At 36.2% G+C, this 16,288-nt stretch overlaps 1 protein-coding gene across 1 annotated transcript in view; it reads left to right on the forward strand.

The window, feature by feature from the left end:
• Nucleotides 1–16,288, forward strand: part of AZI2 (5-azacytidine induced 2) — a 32,303-nt gene that overhangs the window by 13,776 nt on the left and 2,239 nt on the right. Inside the window, exons 4-7 of the mRNA XM_072412385.1 lie at nt 753–852; nt 1,547–1,689; nt 4,026–4,087; nt 15,724–15,848. Coding sequence (XP_072268486.1) covers nt 753–852; nt 1,547–1,689; nt 4,026–4,087; nt 15,724–15,848 — 430 coding nt within the window. The remainder of the gene's footprint in view (nt 1–752; nt 853–1,546; nt 1,690–4,025; nt 4,088–15,723; nt 15,849–16,288) is intronic.

Below are 16,288 nucleotides of genomic sequence, written 5' to 3' on the forward strand. Positions count from 1 at the left end.
ACTGGGTGATGAATCAATGTCCTCACATTATTTGTAGGCAATACAAGTAACACTTTACAGTGAATAATCATAAATTACTGTATCCAAATTCCAGTGTGGGGAAGAGTTAAAATTAACCTGTGTCTGCAATTTTTTTCAGCAAATTTTGTTCAACTTTCTGTCCCTGTGATACCAATAAAAGTCATTGGGGTCCAGTACTCTGTGAAACTGGAAAGCAAAAACTTGAAGAAAAACATTGTCCAAAGTGCCAACACTTCACTGTTGGAGAGATTACCAATCACTTGTCAGTACTTTCTATTCTGATGAAAATTTTCCCCATTAAGGGATAGAGACAATAATGAAAACCTGACTGAGGCTCCATCTTTTTCCCACATTATTCAAAACTTTCCCACACTTATCAAAACTAAATAAACAGAAAACACATAATCTTGTGTACATATAGGGGTCATTTTTTAATTTAGTGTTAAACATTAAATTGTAATTAGAAATATTATTAGTTTATATGTGAGATATTTAGGCCCTGGTGATCTCCCTGTTCCCAGCCTTTGGACAGTGAAGGCGGAGAAGGCGCACATGTTCACATTGCTTTCTCCTATCGGAATACCCCTTGTTAGCTCAACCGACTGTAGGGAATTAGGAATTCAGCTTTCCTTTTCCATACTATGATTGTTTAGGCTTGCAAGGGTTTCTCTTTAGAATTATATGGTGCTGATTTCTTGTTCTTGCCTATACGTGGCATTTCTCATTTACAGGAAAAAGAAAAAAATGAATGCACAAAGCACCTAAATGAACAGCTGCAGTCTAAAGAAGTAGAGCTTCTGCAATTGAAATCTGAATTGGAAACCCACCAAGGTACAGTACATTCTATAACTGCAGTTCATCCAACTACTTAGTAGTGTGTGGTCTAAGCATAACTGCTGTGGCTTATCTAGAACAGATATGTCAGGATCTTCTACCTTGATAATCTCAAACCTGCAAAATATAGTTTTTAGTTAGAGGAAAGTTAGTACAATCATAGTGGTGAGCCAATAGGAGTGGATGAGGGTGGATAAGAAAGGAAGCCCAGCACTAGCCAGTACTATTGAGTTTTGCTGGTCAAAGTGTGTTGGCAGAGAAATGGTGACTTCTGCTGGTGTGCACTGGCACCTGTAACATGGCCGTTAAATCAGCTCTGTATTTCACTACATAAAAACTCAAAGCATTTCTGTGTATCCATCCTGTTTATGTTATCGTGATTTGTCAAATCTACTTACAGAGAGCAGCATAAAAATGTCATATAATTACATAGAGTCACAGAGGAATTTGTAGTATCTCTCCAGTTATAAGGGGGTTTCTTGGCCAATTTAGATACAGCTAGTGCTTAGCAGAGTTCTACTGCAAGTCTGAAAAAAGCCTGAGTGCTGTGGGTAGTTTGAAACTGGAGAAAGAGGTTTGCTAATTGCTGTCTTTTTATGTCTAAATTGAATTAGCAAAACATGGCACAGATGTATTCATCGCTTAGTAGAGGAGCTCTGTTCAGGATGGATTAACATTTCTCTTTTTACAGTGATGAAAAGCTTAAGCAAAACTCCTACTGACTGGGAGATCGAAAAACTGAACAGCGAGTTGAAAATCCGGTCAGTGGAGCAAGAACTTAAATTGCTTCAGGAAGAATGCGGACGCCTCCGAGCAGAACTTCAAAGGACAAAGGTAATTGTCCATGTTGAGAAGTGTGCAGTGAAAGCTTGATGTGCATAAAGCCATCAAGAGTTTATTGTGATCTCCGCTCTAGGCAGATGCTCTTTATAGAGGAATCAATTTCACTTCCCACAATTAGTCTCAGCAAACTATTTGCTTGTAAGACTATACATATGGATTTTAATACAAGGCTCAGTGACTGTAAGACGTTGGATTAACTGCTAGGAAAACAGATAATAGTAAAGACTATACAGAAATGCCTTTGCATTTCCAAATACAACAGTCAGCGGTTACTTACGTATTCTGACCAATATCTGGGGATGTAAACTACACAATAATTTGCTGTTACCTGCATGATATGTGTACTAAAAGAAAGCGGTTGCTGCCATTGCTGACCTTCCTCTAGGAATGATTGATGCCTATCTCTTTAGGGTGTGCAAATGAAAGGTGATGGAACCAACCTAAGACCAGTTGTACAAACTGGACTAATGTCAGAGCCATGATAATCTGGCAGCTCTCAAACATGAAGGTGCCTCACGATGGCACTTCATAAAAAAAAAATCTAGAAATGTAAGGAATATGAAAGCACCGCACCATTCAATATATTGGTGTATCATCAGATAACCAATACTTGCATTTTTATTTGGGGGGTTAAATAAGACCCCTTTTACTCCTAAATATTGGATGTATATGCAGTTAAAGCAGAACTAAACCCAGGGTATTCTCACAAGTCAACGTTTTGTTTCGGGTGCTGCCATCTCCTCTCTTTTTTTCCGCATCCACATACTCTGCCATCTCGATTGGTCAGCCTGGGATGATGTAACTCCATTCAGTCCTAGCACCCACAAGGGAGGCTGGGGTTGTCTCCAGAATGTTGACAGCTATGATGCCAAATTTGGAACTATTAAGAATGCAGGAGATTTATAATGACCATAAAATACTTCTGCACTGTGTTAATGTAATATGCCATCCCGGCTGTAAGATATAAAGCTATCCCTATCATATGCTAGTTTTTATCACAGGTTTATGGGGAAATAAAGTTAGCAGTATGGTATTACAAATTATTATTATTATTAAACAGGATTTATATAGCGCCAACATATTACGTAGCGCTGTACATTAAATAGGGATGTGGAGACACATTACAAGTTCATATGCTGTTGCAGATAATCAAGATAATTTTGGGATATTGATTACATAAGCACTCTCATATTTTCATTAATAGGTATTTTTTTTAAATGTAATCTTTTAACATTTGTGTCCACTAGATGGCACCAAATCCATCAATATAGGGCAAAAAAGGTTAATTCTGATTATGGTTTAAAGTGTTACTAAAACAAGAAGGTAAGTCATTGAATGATATGAAATGTGCATTAGGACAGTGGTAAGTGTAATCTGCTAAGCCCACATGTAACCTTGCTTTTGAAGCAGCATGCACAGGGTGAACAGAGATAATATAATGCACATTGAAGCAGAATACTTCTTTCTAGATAAAAGTTGTACCAGCTTGCAGTTGGAACTAAAGATAAGCTCCCTGTAGTTTGCAGCTGTGTTAATTAGCTGCTTTCCCTTAGAGCTAAAAGCAAACCTCTAAAAGACATTTACAGGAGCTCCAAATAATTTGAAATTGTGCTTAGCCTTTTTTTTTGTATTGAATAGTGTAGGCAGGTGTTATTTTTTTCTGTAACCTGATTAAGAACATCCTTGCTTATCCTTGCAACACCTGTAGAAGAAACGTTTGGTGTGTTACAGGGACAAGAAGGCATAGATGGCAATAAAAATATTTTCAGAACTTCCAATACATCCTCTTTTGTGGCTTTATTCACACCTGTGTCCGATTTAAATAGGTTTACAATCATATTTTGTCCTCACAGTACATGAAGTGAAATTTTCCCTAATAGGAACACCCCCATTATTATTGTTATTATACAGTATTTATATGGCGCCGACATATTACACAGCACTTTACAAAGTCCATAGTCATGTCACTAGCTGTCTCCCAAACCAGGTCACAATCTAATGTCCCTAGCATAGTCATATGTTTTTAATACAGTCTAAGGTCATTTATGGGGGGAAGCCAAATAAACTAGCTGAATACCTTGTTCTCTCACCTTCCGTGGTTCCACAGCAAAAAAAAGTTATGGAATAAACAGATTGAGCAAAGAAAATGAACTGATTTGTTAAGGGAGGTGCAGGGAAGATAAATAGTAATAAAAATAAAAAAATACATTATAAACTGTGTATATGCGTTTTTTGGAGGAATAACTTTAGGGCCCCTCTTTATAGTTAACTTTTTAGGTGATGAGCTGTAAATATTTTTTCAAATATTACATCCATTTTTCCCATAGAATATGACTACTGACAAAAGCTTGTTTGTTGAGGAGTATAATGAGGCCAATTATACAGAAAGGTAAGCCTTTTATCTATAATACAACAATATGCATTATTGTACTCACTTTTTCATGCTTAGGAAATATGCATTCAAACACACAATTGTTCTTTCAACCTATTAGTGAAAATTCAGCTAGATCATCATAGATATTTTTAAGCTCCTGAGCTGTCACAGACCGTACAGAAGTACTAGATTTTTCCTTAGCTTTGTTCTGGTGTTTCTCGTCTTTGATTTTATTTACACAGAAATTATGGTAGATTATAACCACAGTACCACAGATCTAAAGACACATCTCAATATATTTTCAGATTTATTGAGTTATTGCACACTAGGCGGAACCCTACCACATTGAAGCAATAGAATTTTGAGATTATGATCTGTTCCTCAAATATGATTAATAAATATTATGCAGCATTAACAAACTGCTTTGTTAAACTAATGGACCCATTTAACAAAGACTAAAGGAAGAAGGTTAAAATTCCAAGACCACAAGGTAATAATAATAACAAAATGTAATTTTAATGGTACCAGAGTCCTCCTATTTACAGAGTCATAATAGGAGGACAACAATGCTTATTGTGCAGTGAATTAACTAGTGGATAGGTTGGGTTTAAATGGACAGAGTAAAGCCGATTTCCAGTACAATTTTTAAGCAATTAGAGCCCAAATAAAATTAAAGAGAACCTTAGCTGCAGAGTCCCTTTTAGAGGGTTGCACAAAAACAGAACTTTATCATGTGCTGAATTCAGCATTGGTTTCCATGGGCAAACATAAAAACCCAGAACAACTTGATGCAGCTCAGGATGTTAGATGTATATTAAACTGATCACCAAAGCTAGCTAATTACACCTGAAAGCGGGTCAGATATGCCAATCTCAAAAGCAAAGATGTCAGCAGTTTTAAAATCCCTGTACTGCAATCGGTGTGGAACAACAGTAAAGGGGTTTTCATAGAAATATTAGTGTGGATATCTTTGCTATTGGGTTTTGTACAATGTCACCCAGTGGTTCTGCACCACACCCTTGTTTATTATGTGGGTTAGTGCAGGATAGTATGAACAACATTTGAGGTATTTGCTCATCTGACACGCTGACATGTTTCTTTAGACTTGCCAACGGTGCTACATTGGAGTTATTCTTAGCCTGATAAAGGAAGGCAAGTTTCTGATGTGTTTCATTTTAAGTATACTGTTAATATTTATGAAGAAGCTTTGTACATTTTTGCAGAATTGGAAAATGTGTAGTTGGCATTCACACAATTAGTCTTACTGTAACATTACAGTTCTGTTTTTTATCGGTTGTAAATGAGTCAACATGGGGGTGTGCCACCAAGTGCTTCCCCCATTACAGTATGTTAACCTCTTAGATTGCCCACTCTTTTTCATAAAATTGTAATAGATTAAAGCATGTTTCGGTATTAATGATTATCAGCTAACTTTTCACTGGGTTAAAGGACGTCCCAATCCAACACTGTGTATGTCAGATATAACAAAATACTTCCAAAAGTAAATTTTTATCAGCCCAAAAGAGATAAAATAAGACAAATTATTTGATGTTAACAAGCTAATGTTTGTTTAGGTCTACTTCTCTCCTCATACATGTCTTTGTGGAAGTCAAGGCATCTAAGAAGGCAAATACAGGTCAACTGCACCTGCAATTATCTTAGAATGATTTCAGCCACATCTCAAGCTAATGCCTAAAGCATTTACACCTCTCTTTTGTTCATGGTAACAACATGTTTACAGTGGGCGCAGGAAGATACTCATATACCAGCTTGCCTTTCCCCTTCTCTTTGCTTTTCCCCTTTTACTTCTTTCCTTCTCCTTATTTATGCTGCTCCCTCCCCTCCAGGAAGTCTAGGCTTGTATGTTTAGGAATGGCCAGGAGGAGAGGGAGGTGGGGATGGAACTGGAGTCCTGTGATTTCACCACACAGTGGTCCAGAGATACTGCTGCTACAGATGAAGATTACACTGAATCAAAGAATCTTTGTTTTGGAGAAGAGGGTATAGGAACAGTAATAAGGTAAGTATTTTGTGCGCAGAGTTCAGCTTTAAATTCACCCTTTGAAGCACATTCTCAAAGTCTTCTTCTAATAGTTTACTAAATTGTGTAAATGTACTATTACACACATGTCTATATTGCTTGATATGCCTCTTTACAATTTTACATTTTCTCTACGGCTGTAACTAAGTTAACTTACCCCCCCCCCCCCCCCCCAAAGTCATGCACAGACATGCTCTTCCTTCAAAGTTGTAATTGCTTGCTTCCCAAAAAGCAAAAACCCATGTAAAAAGGTAATGAGTTCATGTGAACCTTTTATAAACAATTTTTGATATCCTGTTGCCGGTTTTAAAAGTGAAACCCAACTACACATCAGTCATCACACGGCAAGTTCAGGAAGCTTACATAACTTCCATTCAAACAACTCAAGCTAATGCATAGCGCTCAACCTATTTAATATTTTACACTTTGTACACAAAAATTATTGCATTGACCACACATTTATGTTATATATTTTATTTTTGAATGAGTCATGTGACATGTTATGTGTCAATTTAAAAATTGTGATAGATGACTCTTGGGGCTCCATTATAAATAAAAGGAATCTGACATGTCCTTAAATTTTCCCTGATGGGAATCAATTACTACTATTGTAACACATGAATCTGGAAATAGATAAAAATCTTTTTTTGTAAAACAAATAAAATGATGCATTTGTGTTTCAACGCCTATAGACACAGGTTCTGGGCCATACTGACCTCACACACAGGACAGCAGCTTTGTTATTGTTTTAAAAGGGTTTTTAAAAGTGATCTTTTCTTCATACCCTGTAGAGAATGATTAGGCAAAAATGTTATGTTTACACTAGATTCAATTATTTTACTACATGTTAAAGATGTGCTCTAGGCAGACATAAAACAAAGTTTAATAACATATTACAAAATATGAAATTTATTTTGTCATATAGCTGGCAAAGGTATCTGAATTCAGCTTGTAATTCTCTATACAGGAGCACTAATACCCTAATACACTAATCAGTGATGAGCTGGTACAGTTCCTAGACACAGCTTTCTAAATAAGGTTTACAGAGGGGTTTTAAGAAGTCTTCAAGCTTACAGTGCGGTGCAACAATTTGTATAACCTTCCTCATTTTTTCCTCAAAAAGCAGTGGTGAAAAACTAAAACCACAAAATGTAACTAACAGATGTGGTGGCTGAATTCTATTTTGATTTTTTCTGGTGATTCTGCCAGTAGCACTCTTTCTGTCTCAGGTAATTGAAGACACACAAAGGAATATGTTTCTTGTTTGGGACACCTTCTATCCGCTCTATGATAGCCTAAGAGGCTTTATTGCTTGGGCACTGCTGGATGTAAACAATGAGAAGAAGCTGTAGCCACCAAGAACCTTTGGGATCTTGGTAAATACAATGGGCCTGATTTATTAAAGCTTACCAAGACTGCAGCGGATACACTTTCATTGGTGAACCTGGGTGATCCAGCAAACCTGAAATGGACCTGGTCCAGGATTGAAAACATTTGCTAACAATATAGCAAATTACTTTTAAGAATTTCATTCCAGATTTGTTGCATCACCCAAGTTCACTGATGAAAGTGTTTTCTCTCCAACCTTGGACAGCTCTATTAAATCGGGCCCATTATGTGGAGAAGGAGAGTAGGTTACTTTATGTCAACAGGGAGAAGTAAAATAACTGTATTTTGTGTAAATGTACAGCTATTTAAATAGAATGGCTTTAGAGAGGTCTCCATGTTGCTGTACAGCTTGGTGTAGCTATATGGAGTGGTTATATACATAGGTGTCAATACAATAAGGTATTTGTGACCTCCACCAGAAATATGGAAAAGTTTATTATAATGTGAAAAAATCATACTCGAAAGAAATCCCCATTATCAGTCATTTCTAAAGGTTCGTGCCAGTCCCAGATCTGTGTACAAAAAAAATCTGAATTGATCTGTAAGCATAATGAACAGACTTCACATGCCAAATTGCAGTATTAATAGCTTGTTTGTGTAGACAATATGAACTCTTAATATCTGAGTCATGTATCCTAGGAGGGATAAATATTCAGGTGGTAAAGTATGACTCCGAATCAAGGCTCCCCTGTAACCACCACTCTGGTGCTCATCACCATTTTGTAGATGATACACTGTATTGTTATATACAGTTGTCTGTATGTTTGTAAATAAATTTACATATCCTGGCAGAATTTGTAAGATGTTTACTATTCGTTAAAGGTCACAAACATATTAAGGCATTTATTATTCTCTAAGGCATCACAAAATAGCACAAGCAGAAATCAAAACTTAGCAATAAAACAATTAGATGGTTACATACCCTTAGTTCTTATTCTTAATACTACCCATTTAACATCACAATGTTATGTAGTTTTGGTTGTGGATGAGGGCCTTCATTTTGCTCAGTTGGGTAAGCTGCCCATTCTCCTTGGCAAAAAGTCTCCAGGTCCTGTAAATTCTTGGATTGTCTTGCATGAACTGCATGTTTGAGATCTGCCAAAGTGGTTCAGTGATATTAGGGTCTGGAGACTGATGGCCACTCCAGCACCTTCACTTTTTTTCTGCTGTAGCCTCCAAAGGGTCGACATGGCCTTGTGTTTTGTATCATTGTCATGTCGGAAAATCTAAGTGCTTCCCACGTGCAGCTTCCATACATTAAAGTAAAGTAAATATTATATAAGTAAATATTTAGATTCCTTGCTCTTGATTTTTCTGCAGATTCTTCATGCTGAACACAATTTCTTTTCTCTAAACACTTGAATGATAAATATGGCACATAAAAGCACCAATTTTGGTATGTGTTAATTTAAATTTATGCTTAAAAGTAAAATTGTTCAGTGCACAGTTTTATCCACAAGGGGGAGAGCTAGCACTTCACACTGCCTCTGTCATCCTAAATGGCTCTATATCCTATTTTATCTTCCAAGATGAAAAGAATGATGCAAACCACTAAAAATAAATGAGAACAAATGTTCTGTGCTGCAGATTGTGCAGTTTTACTTGCCTTACAGAAACATCTGTTTGCCTCTAAAAAGCCCAAAGTGTTTTGAACATAGGTGTAAACCTCTTAATTAACAACCTGCGGCCTAAGAAAGCTGGATTTATTTCCATGCCTCTTTTTAGACTTTTTAGTTGTTTAGTGATTATTTTTATATTAGTATTTCTACATTTATTAGCTATTTATGTAGCACAATTAAAAGCTTGACGCTCAATATCTGAATATTCAAAACAAAGAAAATATTCTAATTGGCATCCTGGTTATTGACACAGTTTTATATATTGCAGTCAAATTGGTTGTAGTCACCTATTATTTTTAAAGGTGGTGGTGCATAGATAGGGAAAATATCTATCTAAAGGTCTACAGGGTTTGTTAAGTCTAATATTGAGTAATGGTAACATTTGATATAGTTTCATATTTTTGCAGCATTTTGCCTCTGATATTAGCATTATTGACCCCCTGGGATAAAAGTATATGAAATATTTTATAGGCTGAGAGTATTTATATACACCCACAGACCCACCTTGCCTTATAAAATGGCCCGTTTTAGGCTTTGATTACATTTATAGCTGGTACAAATGCCTGGAAAATTGCATATAATTGTTGTTTTGCTGATTTTTAGGGTATTACCTGAGCTCCTTTACATCCTTCATTGTAATAATTTTTTAAATCACAGCCAGGAAATGTTTTTTCTGGGGTTGCCACTCAAAGAACAGATATGTTTAAACTGGGACATTAATATGAATAGCTTTTTCCCACATTGGAGGGCAAAGAAACATAAGGTGTTAACTGCAATTGAGAATGAGGAAATATAGTGGGGACTTTCAGGTGTCTACTTGTGTTGGCTTAGAACACATGTATCGCCAAAACCTACATGCTGCAGTATACAACTATTGCCCATAACTCAAGACAAAGCAAAGTACAGAACAAAACCTAGCTATCCTTTTTTTTTTTTTTTGCCAAACCCAAATTTACAAAAAATGAAGAATGAAAGGAGGGTCAGGGTTTTTCTGGCAAATTAACATATATTGTGTGTAGTATATTTCACATCATATAAGACACGCAGGGTGTTGCACTAAAAAAAAAAGGAACAGATTTTTTACTTTACATAAAAGGGTTGTCTACCTGAGTCTAAATTATTGAGGTGTGTAAAATTCAAACCATAGATATGTGTTTATGAGCCATGGTGCACCAAAAATGTATTTATTTTTTGAAATTTTTTTACATCACGTTTTGACAGTATAGAATACAGCATTTTGATTTAATTGAGAAGAATCGTATCTACAGATCTACAAAGGAATGGATTTTGGTGTTTCAATGATTTGATCCTAATTATCTGACCATCACCATTTATCTGACCACACTTTCCACCAGACCTAATGTATCTGCTTCCTTGATCACACATTAGCAATTATTTATGTTTGTGGCCACACTGTTTAATCAGCAAGTCCATCTCTGAAAAAAAGACGTAAACAACCAAAACTCTATTTGTTGATCTCCTGCAATTGTAATGTTTTTTTGTTGTTTGGTTTATTTCTTGTATAAAAAAATGCACTCTGGGGTTACCTTTATAAAAAATCTGCATCTTTTTGTTTTTTCTAACTTGCTTGTTGCAGTTGCAGCACTTTTGTGTCCTATTCAATGTATTTCAATTCAAACAAAGCAAAACTTATATGGGAACTTAAAGGCAGCACAAATAACATTAGACATATTTTAGTATAATAAATATTTTAAATGAAACAAAGCATTAAAAAATACCATTTATAATTCCTGTGTTAAAATACATCATAAGGGCTGTCACCATAATGGTAAATCAATTATACACCTTTATGGTGATAGCTCTTATGATGTATTTTAACATAGGAATAATAAATATTGTTTTGTTTTTAATTAAAATATTTATTATACTAAAATAAGTCTAATGTTATTTGTGCTGCCTTTATTGTTTCATATATGATTTGCTTTGTTTGTATTGAATAAATTCAGGGATGTGGCAGTTTGTGTGATCTTTTTATCAATTGGGAGGGTTAATTTTTCTATTTGTATTGTTTTAATTGAATTTACTTATTGCCATATTAGTAGACCAGAAGACAAATACCATGATTTCACATTTAGGCTCCATGCACATCTCTGCGGTGCTTCACTGCACACAGTACTATATCGCACATAGGATATGAATCTTGCATGTGTGTGCTATGGTGCCATTCATTCTGACTTCTTGAACTGCATTTACTTATTTACTGCTCTGGTTTTATCAAAGGATTTGTTTAAAAATTCATTTAAAATGTTGGTGCTACTCCAGCATTCAATATTTTACTTAATTATATGCTTTTTCCTTTACAATAACATGGAACATTTATATGAAATAACAAGGAGATTAATTCCACATATACTGGGTCATTGATTACAGTGATCTTTCCAGTTCCTTTTAGCCGGGTGCAGCACCTGGCACTTTTCAGCAACCACCCGGCTGTTTTTGGGTGGTTACTGATGAGTTGGGTCACAATACTGGGGCTGCCATCCACCTACAATTTCTTTCCACCCAGCTTAAAAAAAATTGTGAGTCAACTCACAATTTTTTTTAAGCTGGGTGGAAAGAAATTGTAGGTGGATGGCAGCCCCAGTATTGTGACCCAACTCATCAGTCATATTGTGACCCAACTCATCAGCACTGGATTACCTTTTTTGGATATGGACCCTATATTATGGATTTTCAGTTTGGACTTTTTTTTCATTATGGAGTTTTCTAATTTGACACCAAAGACTAGTTGTCTCCAAAGATTCCTTATGGGGGAAAAATACATGCTCTCAGAGGGTGACTGGTTTGCCAGTGTCTTAAATAGGAGGGGGACTGAAATAGACTGGATTTTGCCAAACTGCCAACAGCAGGCTTGGGCAAGAAGAGATACGAAAGCGGCAATAAGTGTCTCTATAAACCTTTGGGTAAATGCCTGTGAGAATGCGTTCCATTATTTGGTTGTTTGTTTTTTGGTCAAACCATGGCACTGCATGTAACAGTGTTAATGAATATGAATATGAAGCAACTGTACATGAACATTCCAATCCACTACTCCAGTACGGTTACAAGCACATAATTTAAGTATGTATTGAACAACATAATTTTATAGCGTAAGAGGTATTTCCAGTAGTTAAGCAATTCAGTCTGTTTATTAAACATTTTGTTACAATATTAGCAAATGTTGTTACCTTAATTGTCAAATGGTTAAATCTGCTACCCACCAAATCCATCTAATTCTTAATGCCCCCCAACTCCCTTTTGGAGCACACTGTGCTGCACTGAAAAGCATGTTGCTGTGCCTTCTCTCCAAAATAGTGCAGATCCAATTTTAGTATGGATGTGGAACATTGGACCACTTATTGAAATAAATGAACTACCTTTTCACACAGCTAAAAAATAGACAACATGAAGAGGTGGGTGGAAGCAACCCATATGTGTGTATGGACCTTAAGTACTCCATTAAAATTATTTTTTGATCTTACATCTTGCCCCTAATAATTTCACATTCATTAGTTACGTTTAGTAAGGATCTTTTATCACTAATGAATTTGCACATTATACAAGACCACTTGATTTATTGTTGAGAGATCACAGCATAGATTGATTCCAACACATGCTCCCATATACATTGAAGCAGACCTATCACCAAAATTTTTACTTTATATAAAAAGGTAGATAACCATATATAAAGTTTTTTTTTTTTTTTAAATGCCTTTTTTAAAAAAAATAAAATATAAAATCTAACCCCCTCCCTTTTTTGTCTTTACAGCAGTGGAGCCTTCTTGGATACCTATGTCACGTATCCCAGGAGGCTTCGAGCTGCTTCTTCTGCACATGCCCGAGAATGCTTCTTACAATGCAGACCAATGGGAAGAATGCCACCCTGCAAAAAGATGACTGGTGTCAGTGGTAACTGACTTGAGATGTGCTAACTGCTCATTGCTCAAGGAAATGCCAGCTCACTCCGAAGGAACCCTTTTATTTTTATCATTGCATAAAGCAGGTGTTTAGTATAAGCATAAAATACAGAAGGTAGAGTCAAGTCAACTTGTAGTCTTATTTAAATGTTTACACTTTCATTAACAAAGAGTAGAAAAAACTATTCTATCGAATAGTTGACACGTTTGGCATTGAGGATGACGTAGTTACCCAAATTGTTTGAATAACATGATTGGTGGATGCTTTAAAGCTGTGCATGGTGTGACATGAAGTCTGCATAGCCAGGAAAAATGTATGCAGCGAGCAAGTGTGCCCTGCCTGTAATGTATCAAAACCCACAGCTTCTTTCAACATTTGGGGGGGGCAATGATGAGGGATATGGCTCCTTTGATCATTCTCTCCTCCTAAAAAGATGTTGTAATTTATTGGGATGGGGGAAGCTTATGCTAAAAACTTGAAGCTCCCCAGATTTCTGTATCTCCTAGGAAAATTAGGGGCCTATTGCAGATCGAAGCAATGAGATGGTAATAACCTGCAAGCCTTTGCAAATCCATCCCTATGGTTCCTCCCCAGGTATTTCAGTGACAATCCTATGTTCAAGGGCTTTGCAATTAACTGGAAATTACCTAAAATGTGCCCATAGGCTTCAATGTAAGTGATTGAAAATTTGTTACAATCAAATTGGTCAGAATAAAGTGGAATTTTTTACATGAATAAATGTGAAAGTTGATGTTTTAGTGTTGATTGCACATCTGCAACAGTACCTGTAGCATTTCCTTTTTACTAAAGATGACAGACATTGTAGTATTTACAGAAGACTTAAAAACAACAAGTTATCTGCTGCAGTAGCAACCCAGCCAAGAGTTCTTGACTTTATTATACATGTTAGAAAAAGCCTAATCTATATAAAGTGGCAACTAAAAAATGTTAATTAAGCAGTGATGGTTAGCAATGCATAAATAATATTTACCTTGGAATATGTACCCAACTTAGTGTGCCTTAGATGCCTAGATCTTAGAAAAGAAAAAGTTGTGTGGGGATGATCTGACTGTCCTTAAATTAAAACTTTCATTTAAAAAAACAAATGAAAAAAATACTTTTACCATTGAAAAGCCTTCAATCTCTCCGGAGATGAGTCCATTGGGTCCCTCATTGTCCCTGGCTTCTCTCTTCTATTCTGCACGAATAGGACATTCTTTTTTCCTCCTCCAGGTTCTGCTGGCCCTACCCAATCTTGCAGTGACAGATGACGCTACTTCTTGAAAATGTAAAACAAAAAGTTCTGATCTCACTACTCATATGTGCACTGAAGAGTTTACATTAACATTTATATATTTTTTGGTCCTGGAAGGGGTTGGAGGAGTAAGGAGCACACAGACATTTACATATCCATTTGACCTTTCTTATGGGGAACAGAGGTCACCTAGTCTACCCAATTGTATAAACTTCTAAAACATACCTGCATTTTCTAATTTATTTACTATTCACAATGTTAGGGCTTGTGGGCCTGATTTATTAAAGCTCTTCAAAGATGGAAAGGATACACTTTCATCAGTGAAGCAAGGTGATCCAGCAAACCTGGAATGGATCTGGTCCAGGAGCCAAAATATTTGCTAGCAAATAGCAAATGACTTTGAAGAAATCTATTACAGGTTTGCTGGATCACCCAGCTGCACTGATAAAAGGGTATCCCCTTCAAATATAATAATAAATCAGGCCCTGTGTGTACCTAGTGATCAAACTGAAAACTCTGAATAGTTTTTGGACATAGTTAATAACCTCCTTTCAAGCTGCTTCAACTTAATATTTCATTTCTTTAGCCTTTTATGGATCTTTTCTGTCTTTGTAAATAAGAACGTAGTTTAAAAAAAAACAAAGCAAGTGCTTTACTTAAACGCCTCCACCCCCTTCAAAATATACCTGCATTTCCTTTATGTCACCGTTACTTTGTTCAGTGCCATCAGCTAAACCACAGATCTGATGCTTCCAGGTATGAAGAACCATATGATACTCCAGACTGGTAATAGTGCCTGGGTTGCAAATGTCTAGACCAGTGTTTCTCAGCCAGGGTTCCTCCAGGGATTGCTAGGGATTTGTCATATTTGAGAGACAGTTTAGTGCCTCTCAGGACAGTTTAAGTAACACCAATGATCTTTTTGGCTATCTGTAAGGGAGACATTCTTACTAATGGCCAGCAATGTAAGAGACATTCCTACTGACCACCACAATAATATACTGGTTTGAAGTTAAGCTCTAACTCATTATTCACAAAACACTTTAGCAACCTTTATGGGTAAACACTTTTGTTATTATAGGAAATAAAGGCACCCTACAAATTTTGTATTATAAAATTGTTTTTTATAAAAAAAAAAAAAAAAATTAAACTTTTTTCTTGAAAATTCTTAGTCCTTTTCTTTTGTGTATACTTTATATTACTGAAATATTGTGTTTTAAAAAAACAGAGCGGACATACATTTAAAAAGAACTTGAAATATTACCATATATGTATATAATTGATGGTGTTGGTATATTCAAAGTTAAAATTAACTGTTATATTACAACATTCTATAAAATATGACAGTCTGTGGCTCGATGTTGATGTGAAGATGAAAGAAAGATGATACCGCAGCAAATGATAGCTTTCTATTTTCTGTCTTTACCAGAGAGATCAGCGCGCGGCAGGCGTACTGGGAGCTGAAGAAGGAAATGTCTAATTTACATCTAGTGACTGAAGTACAAGCTGAGGTGCTAAGAAAGCTGAAAGGAACAGTGGCTGCTACCAAGAAAGGCAAGTCACATTATCTACTGTAATAGGACTTCTCAAAACCCCCAATCCCTGCAATGCCATTTAAAGAGCAACTGGCTATCATATCTCATCAGAATCTCACTGTGTGAGGCTTATGCGTCTGAGTATATTAGAGCTGCAGCCAACCCGTTTTCTGGTTTGGCTTCTGTCTCATACTGGTCAAGTTCACACATAAAGGTGTTGCTGATGTGTTTTTCTGCTGTGCTGTATTCCGTTCCCCCTTGTGGCTTTTTTTTCTCAGCCAGCCTAAGTGTACAGGCAGAGGTGTTAACAGTTTATTTGTATTTGACCTTTTACCATATCTGCCTCATGTAAAAACAATGCACACATTTCACATATTTATGCAAGATGCATACTTTGATATTCATTGTCATCTGCTAGATCCTTTTTTTTTGTGGGGGAGGGGGGGACACAAATGACAA

The sequence above is a fragment of the Pyxicephalus adspersus genome, chromosome 5 (assembly GCF_032062135.1).
Source record: "Pyxicephalus adspersus chromosome 5, UCB_Pads_2.0, whole genome shotgun sequence".
NCBI classification, from domain to species: Eukaryota; Metazoa; Chordata; class Amphibia; order Anura; family Pyxicephalidae; genus Pyxicephalus; species Pyxicephalus adspersus.